Raw genomic sequence first — 15,950 nt, forward strand, 5'->3', positions numbered from 1 at the left:
CCGGGAAGCCAGAGCAGAGGTAGTGCGTAGTTCTATCCTCAGTAGGTTAGACTACTGCAACGCACTACTTCTGGGAGCCCCTAAGATCTTGATCCTTAAGCTGCAGAGGATTCAAAACATGGCGGCTAAACTGGCTTTATCCCGCCCGCGCTCCGCTTCGTCATCTACAGCTTTGGCTGACCTTCATTGGTTGCCGGTCCAGCAGAGGATTGCCTTCAAGGCTTTATGCCTTGTCTTTAGGGCTCTGCATGGACTAGGACCGATTCCACTCCAAAACCTTTTCTCTTGGTACCAAGCTGTCAGACCTTTGAGATCCTCCTCGGCGTTCCTGGTGAGGATTCCCAAGATAAAGAGTGAGGATGGGCGGCCGCGCCTTTAGCTTTGCGGCCGCCACAATATGGAACACCCTACCTCTGACGCTGAGGAGTAAACAAGATTTGTCCTCTTTTAAAAGGGATCTGAAGACCCACTTATTCCCAAGAGCAGTTTAAAGCATTCACCCGATGGCTGTATTGGTCTCAGCGCCAGGATACCCTTTGGGTGACAGCCGCGCTTAATAAGCATTAAATACATACATACATACAACTGGAATAAAAACGATAGGATCACTGAAGCAATCCAAAGGAGATAAACTTACCGGTCTATGAGATTTCTATCGATATTCCACTTACAAGCGAAGCAAAACAACCTGTTTTGACATTCATCACTTGCACCGACTAATGTGAAAGAAGGAAATGGATTTTCTGTTCCATACACAGAAGACACTACGTTAAAAATACACATACAACAACAAAAAACAATTCATTTCACATGCCCAGGCGGCAAGTGTACGCGCCCAGGCGGCAAATGTGAGCGCAATACAAACACAAAACGCGAACCCACTACTATTTTAAACCCCGCAGCGCTGCCATTTTGTCACTGAAGACAGAGCGGGATTGGCATGCTAATGCCTGTACTTCAGACCACCGGCATTTCCACAGTGTCAGATTGCAGCTTTTCCACATACATTAATTTTACATTATCTTCTTTCACTGGCAGCCGGGGAGCTAACAGGCAGTCCCCTTAGGCACAATCTGAAAGAGGACAAGTCAAACCGAAACCTAAGAGCCGCGCGCGTGAGCTTCTACCGTAGACAGCTCACGTCGCGCGGCTCTTAGGTTTCCGTTTCCAAGGCGCATGGTAGAGTCGGATTCTGACGCGCGCGACCCAATCCCAAGGCGCGCGTCGGAATCCGACTCTGCCATGCGTCTTAATGGTGTGCGCGGCCACCTCTTGTCTCCACTCGTTAGGTCTCGGCTAGAAGCTGACACGATCGCTATAGTTCTCTGCGAGAACGCGCTTCGCGCGCTTCTAGCCGAGACCTAAAAAGGGCAATCGCTCCCAGCCAGGCTGTACAGACCTATTTCTTTGTTAGATACCATACTGAAAGGAGAGTTCCATTGTATACCCTTGCCAACATGGTTTTATAAGTAATGTGGGTATGCTAGAACAGTGCCTTAATTTAAATGTAATAATTGGAAAATATACAGTTGCCCAACATTCACCGATATATTTGGCATTCATTGATTTGAGCTCAGCATTCGACTTTGTTTATCGATCCTGGCTTTGGTCTATCCTTTAACCGCATGCGTGCGGGCGGAATTCCGCCCGTACGCTGAGATTTACTCATTCGCATGTTACGTGACGAGCTGGGCTCGTCATCAGCGTAGCAGGAGGCTACCTCATGACGAGCCCAGCTCGTCATCAGCGTCGAAGGGGTTAAGTAGTGCATTTTTTAGCCTATTTGCATAGAGACACGAGGACTAGGATCAGAATTAATACACAGAGAAGTTTTTAACAATACTGGTGTTTTAGAGGGGTAAGGCAGGGTTGGGCTTTAGCCCCATTACACTGTATTCTGTACATCAATAATTTACATGCGTTTTTAACAACCTTCACCAAAGATGTCCCAACACTTAATGGCCCTATACATCCGTCCCTATTATACGCAGATGATGCCGTCCTAATGGGCCGCACTCCTAAAGCCCTGTGTCTTCTAGTACGGGGTTTTGTGGATTTTATGGCTTCATTAGATTTGCGTACCAATTTAAAAAAAATCTTTTATTATGGCTTGCGGACCAAGAAAGCACAGATAAATGTCCTTTCTGTTGGCAGACAAATTTTACAAAGCACACGCACTTTTCCCTATTTGGGACTGTCTTTTTCTTGCTAATAATGGCCTCTGGAGGGGCCATACTGCAGGAACAAGTTTTCTAAGTCAATTAATGCAGTACTTAGCTTACCACAACCAATGGGGGAGGGGGCATTTTGCCTATTTTAAAAACAAAAATAAACTGTGCACACCCACAGCAACATACGGTGCAGAGATTTGGGGCATCTCGAACTGGCGTAATATCCAGCATGAAGAGAACAGGTTTTGCAGTAAGCTCTTGGGCGACCCAATCTCTTTGCGCCAATATATGTGCCATAGCGAATTCAAATTACACTATGTTGAAGACTATATTAAAGAACACCCTGCTTTATTTTGGCAAGCAATATAGAAAAATAAGATGGGTCCCTCACTAGAGAGATTATACTATATTGTCTTAAATGTGAAAAAGGCATGGATATTCCATGGTTAGCAGAGGTAAGAATCAGTTTATGCAGGATTAGTCATGGACATGTTTTTGATAACCCTAATTATTTAAACACTGTTAATACAAAAAGGAGCTTCGAGCGGCCCTATACAAGTGCTATCGTGTGGATAGACTGGCCAAGGAGTCCAGTAAACCGAGCATGGACTGGTTTCGGAATATTAAGAATGACTTTCAATTGGCTAATTAACTGATTCAACCTATGGGTCGCTGGGAGCATGGCCTTCGCTTCCGTCTAAGGGCAGGCCCTGTTATGTACCTATTATGCTTCCCCTTGGGCTTTCAATCTAATCTTGATTTTGTTACTCGTCCATGCGATGGACCCTCAGGCCAAACTCTTCTACACTTTTTATTCTTTTTTAAGCATTATACACAATATGCAACATTATTTTTACTACCTTTTTTTTTAAGAAGCATTTTCATGTTGATTATAGTGAAGAATAGAGGACCCTCCCCAAATTGGGAGACGATGAGCTAATAATTTGTGTGGGGACCTTTTTGAAAACTGCTGTTCGAGCAAGTAAATTACTGAATACTGTATAGCTGCACCATAACATCTCTGTACTGTATTGAATTTGTATGGATACTATTTTTTAACATATCATGATTTGTATGACTTAAATATTCTATGAGCTTTCTCTTTTATGGATATGTTTTTATCCGAATAAAGCTATGGAAAAAATATATAATAAACTAATTTATACCTCTCTGTAATGACCTGCGTGTCATGTGTCATCTCATCTTGTTCCATGCTTCTCAGTGAGTCTAAAGTTCCTCATTCTAGAGCCTTCGTTCAGTTTGAGTTGCTCTAGAACACTGGGAATTCAGTTGCTGCTGGTGCTGTGTGGATTGAACGTTTTACCTCCTGATACGTGCTGTTACTGAATAAAATAATTTCCTTATACCTCAACCTGTGTGATATGGCTGAACTTCATTACACTGGCGACGACCTGGAAATGGACCCACAGAAGTCTACATTGAGGTACCAGAAACGTCCTTACTCATCGTTCTTGCTACAGTGAACAAAGCTTTTTACTCGACGATCCTTGGCTGCCCTGCTGTTTCATAAGGTACTGTGTGCGCTCCCCGCCAGTCCCGCATTTATTCTATACAAAACGCATCCTACAAGACTTGATTTCCACCTTTCTCATTTTTTTTAATTACATGCGCACTCCTCACGCTGCGAGTCTCTGGAACGAAGCTTTCTTCACGACAATCCTTGGCTGCCCTGCTATCTCACAAAGTACTGTTTGCGCTACCCGCCAGCCCCGAGTTCATTCTCTACAAAAACGCGTCCTACAAAAACGGTTTTCCATTTTTCTAATTTTTTTTTACATGCGCACTCCTCGCTTTGCTAGTCTCTCGCGCAAGCATGTCGTTACCCTAGCAACCGTCCTCCACAACAACAATGCTGCGTCTCCACAGCAACAACGCTCACCTCCTACGGAGCTATGCAGCTCCAACAATCAGTTGCCTAGCATCCTAGTCTTTAGTCTAGAGGGCTACACACAGCTGTGCGCGACGTTCCCAAGCGGATGTATGACGTTACAACGCATGCTTTTACCACGTATGCTGTTACAACGCGGTTTTTACAACGCAAACCTTTACAACGCATAGCTCTTTGGGGTGCTGGATAGTGAATAGTTTAATTTACTATTCCAACTCCAGTCCCCGTGGACACTAGGGAAGGTGTTGGATAGTAAATTAAAACTATTCCCTATCCTAGAGCGCCCCCCAGCGCAATGCGTTGTAATGGTTTTCGTTGTAAAACCTGTGTTGTAAAAGCACTGCGTTGTAAAAGTTTCACTGTAAAGGATGTTTCCCTTACCAAGCAACTGAGAACGGCCTCCTCAACTCAATTGGCTCATACGCTACTCGCTGGCAGGCACAGCTTTATTGTGTGCTTACAACCTTCTTTACTGCCTTCTTCGCTGACAGGCACAGCTCATTACTATCAAAGTTTAGTGTTTTTTTCACTTGTTTTTTTTCTTTTGCCTTCTTCGCTGACAGGCACAGCTAACTCTTACCTCTAGTTCACTTACTCGCTGCATCATGGTGATAGGCACACCATGGTTCACAAGTGTGTCTTCACTCCGCCGCTACTGTGACAAGCACACTCCAGCTCAAAGTGCTTTTACCATCTTGACATCTACGGTGACAGGCACACCATTGTTCCCAAAATGCAGAACGTCACATCACCTCCTTTTTTGCCTCTCCACCGCAGGCGAACCCTACATCCGCAGGTCAAAGTGGAAGAAAGTATTTCTCAACTACGCGAGGGTGTGCGGTGTGTCACTGAGTGCTGAAAGGAAGTCGGCCCTACTCCAGCATTATCTAGGCTCGGAGGGGCAAGAGGTTTTCAAACATTTACCAGACTTAAATGACACAGAATCTGAGGTCCTAAACTATTTGAAGTCTGTTTGAAGAAGCTAGACAAACATTACCTTCCCAAAGTCAGCACTGTCTTGGAACGTTATCACTTTGGGAAACGTGTACAACAACCCCAAGAATCTGTTGAAGTGTATGTGGCTCACCTGTGCAAACTAGCTTCCACTTGCAAATTTGATGGCATGCTTGAGGAACATATACATGACCAGTTCATGTTAGGATGTATTATAGAGAAGGTCAAGCAAGAGTTATGGCAAAAAGACGATCCAAAGTTAGATGAGGTTATCTCTATTGCTAAACGTATTGAACACTCGCTAGCTTGTGTTGTAGTGATAAAGAAAGAGAATGGTATTACCACTGGTGGTGACAAGGTACAAACTGTGGTCAAGGCAAAGACATTTTAAATAAGTTCAGCCTCAACCTTCAAACCCCAAAAAGACTTTCTTTGGAAAATGTTACCGCTGTGACATGGTAGGTCATCTGGCCAACGATAAGTCTTGCCCAGCTTTGAACTCCAAATGTCTCAATTGTGGGAAAATTGGCCATGTAGCAGAGGCTTGCAGAACATTAAAATCTAAAAAGAATAAGCGTGTGAAGGAAGTTTGGGTTCAAAATGAATCAGACTCTGATCCTGATGAGTTGCATTGTGGTGAGATCTTGGTTCAGGCAAATCGGTGTAAGCGAAAAAGTCCCATCGACCGTGTTCTAGTAAATAGTCACCCTGTCAAAATGCTTTTTGATTCTGGGGCAAAAATCACCTTAGTCCCAAAGAGCTTCTATGACACGTCTTTATTGGGTAAAGTGAAGGTCTTTAAGCCGGATATCAGACCACTAGCTTACAGTGGTCAACCTATAAAGTTATTCATTTACTTTCAAGGTGACATTGAATACAGAAACAAGCTAACCTCTGGAAAACTCTACATCTCCTCCAGAGGTGACAGTATTGTAAGTTGGATCAACCAGGCGGAACTCGGTGTGATGCTGATTCCTGGTGGGAATCCATGCATTGTTCTGAAAGGAGACATAATTCCACCACTTCCTGATATTGCTGATTCTCGTGAGTCTGCCAACATTCGCCAAGTAAATAATTTACGCACTGAGTTTGAGCTGGTCTTCAGTGAGAAATTAGGCCGTTTGTCTGACTATACATATAGAATCACCCTAAGGCCTGGTGCCACCCCTGTCACGTGCAAAGTGCGTAGTGTACCATTAGCTTTGAGAGAGTCCATGCAGAAAGAGCAAGAATTAAAATTACAGAAAGAAGGGATTATAGCTGATAGGTACCCTCTTCCCAATATTGCAGGGGTGCTAACACAGCTTGGTGGGGCGGAGGTCTTCTCCACTTTAGTCCTCTGGGCCGCCTACCACCAGATCAGGGTTGACCCGAATTCCATGGGCCTGACTGCGTTTATAACGCCTTTTGGGACATATAAATTTACAAGGCTTCCTTTTGGCTTAAATTCTGCGGCTTCCGTCTTCCAGCGAGCTATGGAAGACGTCCTCCATGGATTACCCGGAGTTAAAATCTACCAAGATGACGTACTGGTACATGGCCCTTCTCAGAAACTACATTATGAAAGGCTTAGGGCTGTCTTAGAACGTTTCAGGTCACGTGGATTGACCTTACATGAGAACAAGTGTAAATTGAACCTTCCTGAAATTGACTATGTGGGGCATAAGTTGTCTAAAGAAGGTGTAAAACAAAGAGACCATTTGGTTTAGTCCATTGAGAAACTTCCCATGCCCCAATCCAGAGACAATGTATTTACCTTTCTCGGCATGGCCGAATACTACAACAAGTTTGTGCCACAATTTGCTTCCCACACCTTTACTCTAAGGTCACTCCTAAAGAAAGGTGTAAGATTTACTTGGTCACCTCAATGCCAGTTAGAGGTTGACAATATAAAAAAAGCTTTGAGTGAGGCACCCTCTCTCCAGAGTTTTGACACTAATGCCCATTCCATTCTGATCACCGCTGCTAGCTCCAAGAGTCTTGGTGCTGTTCTGAAGCAGGTGAAGGATGGAAGGGAAATTACTATCATGTTCCCCTCAAGGGCACAAGTGGGTCCTGAATTCCAATACTCCTCCCTAGAGAAAGAAACTTTATGCATATTTTGGGCAATCAAGAAACTCAAAAAGTTTCTTTGAGGAAGTTAATTTTTTTTACAATCCGATCATAATTCCTTGAAAGACTTATTCACAAAGAAGAGTCTGGATGCTGTATCCTCAAGGATCGCCAGATGGATAGTCACTCTCCAAGGACTATGATTTTGTAGTCAAATACACACCTGGAGCTCAGAACAAGGTCTCGGATTGCCTTTCCCGTCTTGTCCTGAACAATTCTGATCCTGCTCCAGACACCTTAGGGGACTTGTAGGAGGATGACTATTATAAAGTGTGTGAGGTTATGATAAGTGTCTTGAGTGAAGGTGAGTGGAAGTCATCCATGGAAACTGACCCCACAATTCTTGAAGTCTGCAAGTTAATGACTGAAGGGTGAGGGGGCATAAAAAGCCTGAGTGAAGAGACACGCAAGTTTTCGAATGTGCATCATGAGTTATCAGTCTTCTCTGGGCTGCTTTGGAGGGGTACGAAACTTGTTCCTCCTCTCTCTGTCAGGCAAAAAATTGTCCATCAAGCCCATCAGGGTCATCAGGGCATCTCCAGAACCAAAGAGAGGATCCAATTGCACTTCTGGTGGCCTTGCATCGATCTCTTTGTTGAGCACATGGTGCGGGATTGCAGTTAATGTAATGCGTGCGACAAGGCCTATACACCAGGGTTCAACCCATGGTCGTGCGGGAGACCCCTGATCGTTGTTGGCAAGAGGTGGCTTTGGATCTCCTGGGTTTCATTGCTAGCAGCTCTGGCCAAGCCTATGTCCTGGTTTTGATAAACATGTTCTCTAGATGGCCAGAGGTCAAGATCACACACAACATCGAGACCAAGGACGTCATCAAGTTCCTTGACAAAGTTTTCTCACGAGAAGGACTCCCAGACACCGTCTCCTGACTGACAACGGGGTACAACTGGTCTCTAGAGAAATGGAGGAGTACTTAACTAACAAGGGTATCAGACACAAGAGTTGTGCCCTCTACCAACCCGAAACCAACGGAATGGTCTAGAGGTTTAACGGTGTCGTAAAAGAATCCATCCAAATGGCCAAGGTCCAAAATAAAGACTGGAAAACGGCAGTCGTGAAACGTGTGAGGATTTACCGTCTCACGGCTCACTCAACCACAAGTAAGGTTCCCTTTGAGCTGTTTCGAGGGCTGAGTCCCAATACCCACATGTTCCAAGCGTGGATGAGCGACAAAAAAACAGTGTGTGGGCTTGCATGCTGGTGGTTCTGGTGTGGTTCTTTCTGGCCATGATTCTGACGTAGCGTCCTGGCAAGAAGGTCAAAACTTAAAGGCTGCCAAAAGAAAGGAGTGCTTTGATGCCAGGCACGCTGTCACTCACAATCGAGTCCGTGTGGGTGACAGGGTAAGGGTACGCCTTCCCCAGAGATCAAATGGGATCTCAAAGTTCTCCTCACCTTTTGTTGTGAAAAGACTCTTTCAAAATGAAGTGAAGTTGAATGATGGACGCATCTGGAACTTGAAAAGGATTGCTCCCATGTGCACCAAGGTCCAAGCAGAATAGGTTGTTCCAGAAGCAAATTCTGAGAGGTTGCCTGCATTGCGAAGGAGTACTCGCGCTGGGAAGATTCCAGCTAAATTGAACGATTTTGTTCTGCATTAACGTTTCCTCTACCCTCGAGTTCTTGCATTTATCCCCTCCTTGCCCATCCCACTGTGTATCTCTTTTCTGTTTTCTTGTGAAAAGAGGGAAGTTGTGTAATGACCTGCTTGTCATGTGTCATCTAATTTTGTTCCATGCTTTTCAGTAAGTCTAGAGTTCCTCAGTCTAGAGCCTTTGTTCAGTTTGAGTTGCTCTAAAACACTGGGAAATCAGTCGCTGCTGGCGCTGTGTGGATGGGACGTTATACCTCCTGATACTTGCTGTTGCTGAATAAAATAATTTCCATCTACCTCAACCAGTGCGATACGGCTAACCTTCATTACACTCTCCTAATAGAAAGTGACAGTACAGCCCCGTTAAAAGTACAGCAGCACTACTAATATATATATAGTCCTCTCCCATTAAGGGCATTCTTGTGGATTCACAGACTTCCCATGAGTGCAAATAAATCCGTAATAAAGACACACCAGACGCCATGGTTAACACTAGTTCCTGTGTACCAGAGATGTGAAGGGAGGGACACGTTAAAATTAAACAGTTTGGTCGAAAAACAGTTTTGTAAACAATTGATCAATTAATTTATTTATTCCAAGACTGCTTTCAAGCCAACTTCAGCCCAACATGTTGACTTGACCCCAATGCAGGATCAATATAGCATAATAATATAAATAATAATTTAGAGAATACTGACTGTTTATGTAGTGTGCGTGACAAACCCAACTGCTATTGGCACTTAAAAGTGGTATGACCAAACAATGAATTGATGCATCGCTTGTAGGTACAAAACAGGATCAACTTAGTCACACTTGACGTTTGCAGCTGCAGGTTACCAACACAAACACCCACACCCACACACCCACACAGCTCTGCTGCATGTACTTAACTCACCAAGCTATTTTGCAGCTTACATTTTAGAAGCTCTGCAGCGTGAGCAAGTCGTGACATATCCAGACCAGTCTGGGCTTTTGACCCCTAAAAGTGAGTAGAAAGAAGGAACTTCTTTGAAGGAAGTGATTCTATTCTCGAACTGGACTGTGCTTTCATAAAAGGCCTTAGGCAGGGTCAGAATCATGGCAAGCATATGTCTAATACACGTTTAACCCCTTCCTAGCTCTGTTTGCCCTATAGAGACATTGCCTACTGGAGAATCTTCTGAATTATCGATCAACGATTTCGCATGTGTATGATGTGTGAAATGACCTCAAATAAGTCACATAAGAGAAAGGATGCATTTCTAACAGAAGGGCCCTTTCAGTACCAATAGCAGGGTGTCTCCATATGATATACATGGAGGATGCCGCCATCAAACACAGAAAGTGAGGGAGGAAGCAGGAGGCAGACTCCCAGGTATCCGTCAAGAAGTAATGCTTTTGATTTTTTTTGTCCTTATCATTACTCCTTGCCTTGTTTGAACCATTACTCGCTCCCTCAGTACAGTACAGTACTGTGCATAAAACTGGCTGGTAGTGGTAATCCCCTTAACTGGAGCTCTGTTGGGACTGAATATAAAACAACTGGAAGACTCAAAGTAATGCACATCGCGACCTCTTCGGGTGCAGTGTATCCACCTCACTGACCGCCGCCTCCTTCCCATACCCAGAACTCCTTCAGGCATTTTCATGAAGGTTGGTAACACAAATCGGTCCAGTGGCTCTGAAGCATGCTAGGCATAGGTGTAGCTGCCGCCGTCAAAGAATCAAAGCAGCGATTCCACGTAAACATCATTCCAGGGCAGGCAAAGGATTAAACAAGGACAAAACAAATCAACAAGTAGGTATGTATATTCCCTTGAGCAATATAAAGAAGTTTTGGGAGCAAAATGTCTAAACCTGTTATATCTTGCAAGGTTGCATTTGCAGAGAGGCTTTGCTTGTTTTGGCCAGTTCAAGGAAAAGCTCAGTACTTTCAAATGGACATTTAGCAGCATCCAGCTAAATATTTAAAAAGGAGAATGCAGAAGGGCCTTTTGGCTCGAAGATGCTGTTGTTAGGTGGGTCTGTTGCAGTTTGCACTGGTGTGGGTGTTGTAGATGTGGTCTCTGTGGCATTACATGTAGACATTGTGTCATGGAAGATGGTGGATGATGAAAGAATGATGTCCATGCCGGCAAAAAGAGATGGCTGAGAAGCTGGTGCAGAACTGACGCTCGACATAGACATTGTTTCTGATTCCACGTCACCTTTCGGTTGAACCTTTGAACACATCATCCCTTGGTTTGCTGGTTCCTCGGCTTGCACCGGAGAGGACTGCAGCTCTGTATCTGTGGGAGGCCTCAGATATGCCGGATTAGGCTGCTTTGTTTTAGTACCTTCAAATGGTCCATGTCCAATCTCTTCTTCTGTGCATCGGTCCCCTATGTACGAAAGGACTTGAGAAGGGAAAGGAGTGCACTGGGGCATTCGAAATTGTTCTGATGACCCTGACGAGATGCGAGACATGCCAAAGGGTGAAAGGACAGTCTCTGTTTTAGGGAAAGGCGTGGAGTCAGCCAGCAAGTCTGTTCCATGTTGCAGAGGGCTTACATGCTCCAGACACAGATTGTTTGCAGGAGCCTTACTCCTGCTTAGAGCTTCAAACTGCCTTAACATCTGATAAAAAACATAATAGAGAAGTGAATTAGAAAAGGAGAGGTACAACAACTTCTCAAAAGACAGTCAGCGATCAGGATTATCGGACACAAGAAGAGTAGAGAATGCCACTGTTACTTAAGATGAGCATGAACACTGGAGAGAGGCAGAGTTACAGGACAAGGAGGGTGGGTCATAATTATTAAAGAAGCTGAGCACCCAAAGAAAAGAAAACCACTTACATATATTGGGCAGTCAGATGAACAACTTACTTACCTTCGGTAACTCTCTTGCTGGTCGATGCTCTAGCTAACTGAAGATTCCTCATCTTTTGAATTTTACCCAAGCGTCACACTGGATCCGGAAGTGTGCGCCGATGTCGGCTTCTTACTTAACTCTTTCTGTGCTCTCGGATGTGGAGCACAAAACAATGGGAGGTACGACGTTGCAGATCTCTAATTTGTAAGTAAGTAACTTGATCTTCTGATGGATAATGCTAACTGCTGATTCCTCATCTTTAGAACAGATCCAAAAACTGTACCTTCCTCAAAAGTGGAGGGTTGTAGAGGTAGCTCTGATCAAAAAATCCTGCAGGACCGAGTAGGCGAAATGTCCTTCCAGGCAAACCTGGCTGTCAAGGAAGAACTGCTTTATGAACGTGTGTACGGACGCCCGAGGTGTGGCTTGGCAGATGTAAAGAACAGGCACTCTGCGTGCCCATGCATGACTGAGCCCTGGTGGAATGAGTCCTCAGTCGTCTCAGAGGATACTTCTTGGCCAATGCTTACCAGATAAAAAAAAAAAAAAATTAAACTCTTTTTACTTTCAAGAAATATTACAACCAAGCAGTGATTGAGAAGCAGGTGGCCCACAAGTTGCCAAGCCATCAACATTGTTTTGACAAATAGGACATTTTCCCTGGCATTCTACATAACATGAAAACCATACAAAAATTAAAAGGGAACCAAATACCCCTATTTCCTGGTCCTGTCGACAGGTATATAATTCCCAAAAGTAGGAATTCCTGTATCAACTATTATCTATGGAGTGGGCTTGCAAATAGTTTCTAAGAGGTTGCCAAATATCACATGGACGTGAAGTGGTGGGTAAAAGTGTGGCATATATTTCACTTATAGTATCACAGTAACTGTAATTAACCCCTTCCACGCTCATGACGAGCTGGGCTCGTCATGAGGTAGCCTCCTGCTACGCTGATGACGAGCCCAGCTCGTCATGGAACATTTGTTTTTGCATTTTCCAGCACACAACGGGAAAATGCACCGCATCGATGCGGTTAAACCTGTCGCTTGGCGATCAATAAGGCAATAGCAGAGAATTGTCTAATGCTTCTGTTGAGTGGTTTGACATATCCCAAAAGGGCCGTCATCGGTTTAGGGGGTATAGTGTGTTCCACCATGGCGGACAGGTATCTAAAAATATCCTCCCAATATGCGTTTACAGGAGTGCACTACCAAGCCAGATGCGAAAAATCTGCCTCAGGAGCGCTACACCTCTTGCAAGCGTTTGACACAACTGGGTTTATTTTGGATAATAATTTGGGAGTAATGTAAACCCTATGAAGATATTTAAAAGTAACAATTTATGTTGGTAATTACTACAGACGTATCGCACCGGAGCACAACAGTAACGCCATATATCGATGGTGATATCCAAAATCTTGCTCCCAGGATGTGCATGCTTTAGTGCGCACAGGCGGGCGAAGGGAGAGAGATAAATGGTAAATGCATGAAACTAGGTGAGCGCCGTCCGGCGAGGTTATGACAAGTGTAAGTGGTGGGAAGTCATATGGTTCAGACAACGTGTCTGGTAACGTCTTTAAGAAAGAGCTACGAATTCTGTGGAGTAAGAAATTGGCCATGTGCGTAGCAGCCCCATGTGCAGCTAACTCAGCGGGCGAGCATGGTCTGGATTCGCAGAACAGGTCGCCTATTTTAAATAGCCTATGTTAAGTAGTGTTCTCTTAGTGAGCGTTTCCATAGTGGGGGGTATTGACGGGTTGTCTGCCAAGTGTAAATGTGGGGAGTATAGTGTTGTGTAGTGCAGGTATTTCCGCAACTTAGTCCATGCCCAACATGTCGTGTGGACAGTTTGAATTTCTGTGGGGCATCGTGAGAGTCCCTGGGGTAATAATGTCGACAATAAGTGAAGATATATCTGCGAAATGTCAGATTTGAGATATTGCAGTCAGGCTTCTGGGTGATACTAGTAGTACGTAAAGTGGACTTGGGCAACCAAGTAGTATAGATAGAAATCAGGGACCCCAAACCCCCCCGTTCAAATGGCATGGTCAACGTGGCCCAGTTCACGTGTGGTTGTTTACCCGCCCAGATTAGTCGTATTAGGAGCGAATGTAGTGTATTAAAAAAAAGTCACTGTTAAAGTTACTGGGATATTTAAAAAAAGGTACAAAAAACGTGGCAATACCACCATCTTTATAATAGCGATCCTGCCTGCAATAGAAAGCGGAAGTATCGTCCATTTAGTGATTTGTGTTTCGAGATGATCAATTGCAGGACCATAGTATAAGCGGATAACCTCGGTGGCACTACAGTGCAAATAGATGCCCAGATATTTAGGAGGATCGGTGCACCATCGCAGAGGGAATGCTTAGCAGATCTTAATGCAGAGGACGAAAAACCATGACAAGGTCCTTTTTTACACTGCCTTACTGTTCTTTCTCCAAGAGGACCACACACAAAGCTGATTGTCCATCCATTGGTCTTTTATGCAATCAATGTAAAATGTAAAAGCTCTTTGGGGCCAGTTGATGGAGTCTCTCCTCTTATGAGGGGTGAGGCAGAGCAAAGAACATTTGGACCGTGATGGATTGCCTAACATGCATAAGAGGCATGACTTTAGGTAAGAAGGACGCCTGATGCTTAGCAATTGTTTGCCTGGAAAAAAGGTGGTGTTAGACGGCTGCAGAGAGAGAGAGCCTTAAGGTCACTCATACAGCCAGCTGAAGCGATCGCAATGAGGAAAATGGTTTTGAGTGTCAGATAGAGCAACAAGCAGCTGTGCATCGGCTCGAAAGGGGTAAACTTGAGAGAAGTCTGAATGTAATTAAGATCACACTAGGCATTCCAAACGGTTTAGGGGAAGGAACATGTGTCAAATCTTTAATATACTGCATCATGAGATGTGATTTAAACAAGGACGACTAGTACAGCCAACGCAAAAAGGCCGAAAGGAAGACAAATAACCTGCAATTGGTGCCCGATGGGAGATCTTGCTTGGACAGAGATAAACAACAAAACATCCAACAGTTTTGCTTGTAAGGGGTCTGTGTTGTGAAGCCCACACCAGGCCACAAATAGGCAGGTTTTGTAGAGTGGTTCATGGCCAGTGAGGATGACATCCACAGCCTCAGAAGACAGATTGAATGCAGTCAACTCCCCCCACTCGCTCTCCATGTAAGGAGGTATAGATTGTGTAGTTTGGGTACAGAACCCTGCCCTGCTGCAGTGACAGAAGATCCTATCGAAGTGGGTGGATAGATGCTCCTACCTGATGTTTTTGGTATCACACTCTCTTGACCCAATCCTAAGCCAATAGGATGATTCCAGATCTTCAGAACCCGGGAGAGGAGAGGCAGGGGTCGAAAGGCGATCAGGAGTCTCATGCTCTACTCTAATCGGAACAAATCCCCTAGACAGAGCATTCTTGGAAAGTCCAATGCACAGAATTTTGACATTGCACGTTCACGACTATGGAAACACGATTCAGCCAGGGCTCCCTCCACTGTTGGAAGATGGCCTGTGCCACTTCGAGATGCAACCGCCATTCGTGATCTGCCAGGAGATGCCAGCTGAACTCATCCGCCCTGGTGTTTAAAGATCCAATCATGTGGTTCACAATCAGGGCGATGCCCTGACACTCTAACCAACTTTGTAGGTGAAGCGTTTCTTTGCATAAGACCTAGGGCTCCACTCCACCCTATGTTTTGCAATACCGCTAGGCAGTGGGGTAAGAACCTGTACCGGTCTTCTATTGATAGATGGCTGGAAGACCTTCAACTCCAGGTGGATAGCTGCACCTCTAACAGATTTGTGTGGAGCTGGGTTTCTGCTGGAAACCACAAATCTCCATCTCTTCCTGATGACCTCACAGCCAGGCAGGGACGCATCTGTCACCACCCTCAGCTCTGGGTGGGAGAAGGGAGAGGGGCTGCTAGTCAGATTGTAGTCAAGCACCACCACTGTAGATTTCATGGAGTCTTCCTTGAAACCTGGATGATTCTGACAGGTTTCCTTGGTGCTGGGCCCAGTGAGACTTCAGATGGCTCTGCAACGACATATGCCAGCTGGTATAATGGACATGTAGGATGCATGAAGCCAGCAGGCCAAGAAGCCTCAGATCTGATCTTACCAAGATCCAGGACTGAAGATGAAACATCGGGATCATATCCTGAATGTTCTGGACTTGTGAGGGAGGAAAGATCTGAAACTGGACTGTGTCCAGAAGAGATCCGATAAAAAAAAAAAAGACTGCGCACAGACCTCAGGTGTGACTTTGGCTCGTTGATTGAGAACCCCAAAGATGTCAAAAGATTTGCAGTCTACAGGAGGTGGTTTATGAAGGACTTTGGGAGCCCACC

General features: G+C 44.8%; 1 protein-coding gene across 2 annotated transcripts in view; it reads right to left on the reverse strand.

The window, feature by feature from the left end:
- Positions 1-9,319: 9,319 nt before the first annotated feature.
- TEPSIN (TEPSIN adaptor related protein complex 4 accessory protein) overlaps positions 9,320-15,950 on the reverse strand; it is a 241,174-nt gene continuing 234,543 nt past the window's right edge. For both annotated transcript variants that reach the window (XM_078654181.1, XM_078654180.1), the window contains one exon: positions 9,320-11,353. In XM_078654181.1, coding sequence (XP_078510307.1) covers positions 10,697-11,353 — 657 coding nt within the window. In that variant the 3' untranslated portion in view covers positions 9,320-10,696. The remainder of the gene's footprint in view (positions 11,354-15,950) is intronic.

Source organism: Lissotriton helveticus, chromosome 7 (genome assembly GCF_964261635.1).
Source record: "Lissotriton helveticus chromosome 7, aLisHel1.1, whole genome shotgun sequence".
NCBI lineage: Eukaryota > Metazoa > Chordata > Amphibia > Caudata > Salamandridae > Lissotriton > Lissotriton helveticus.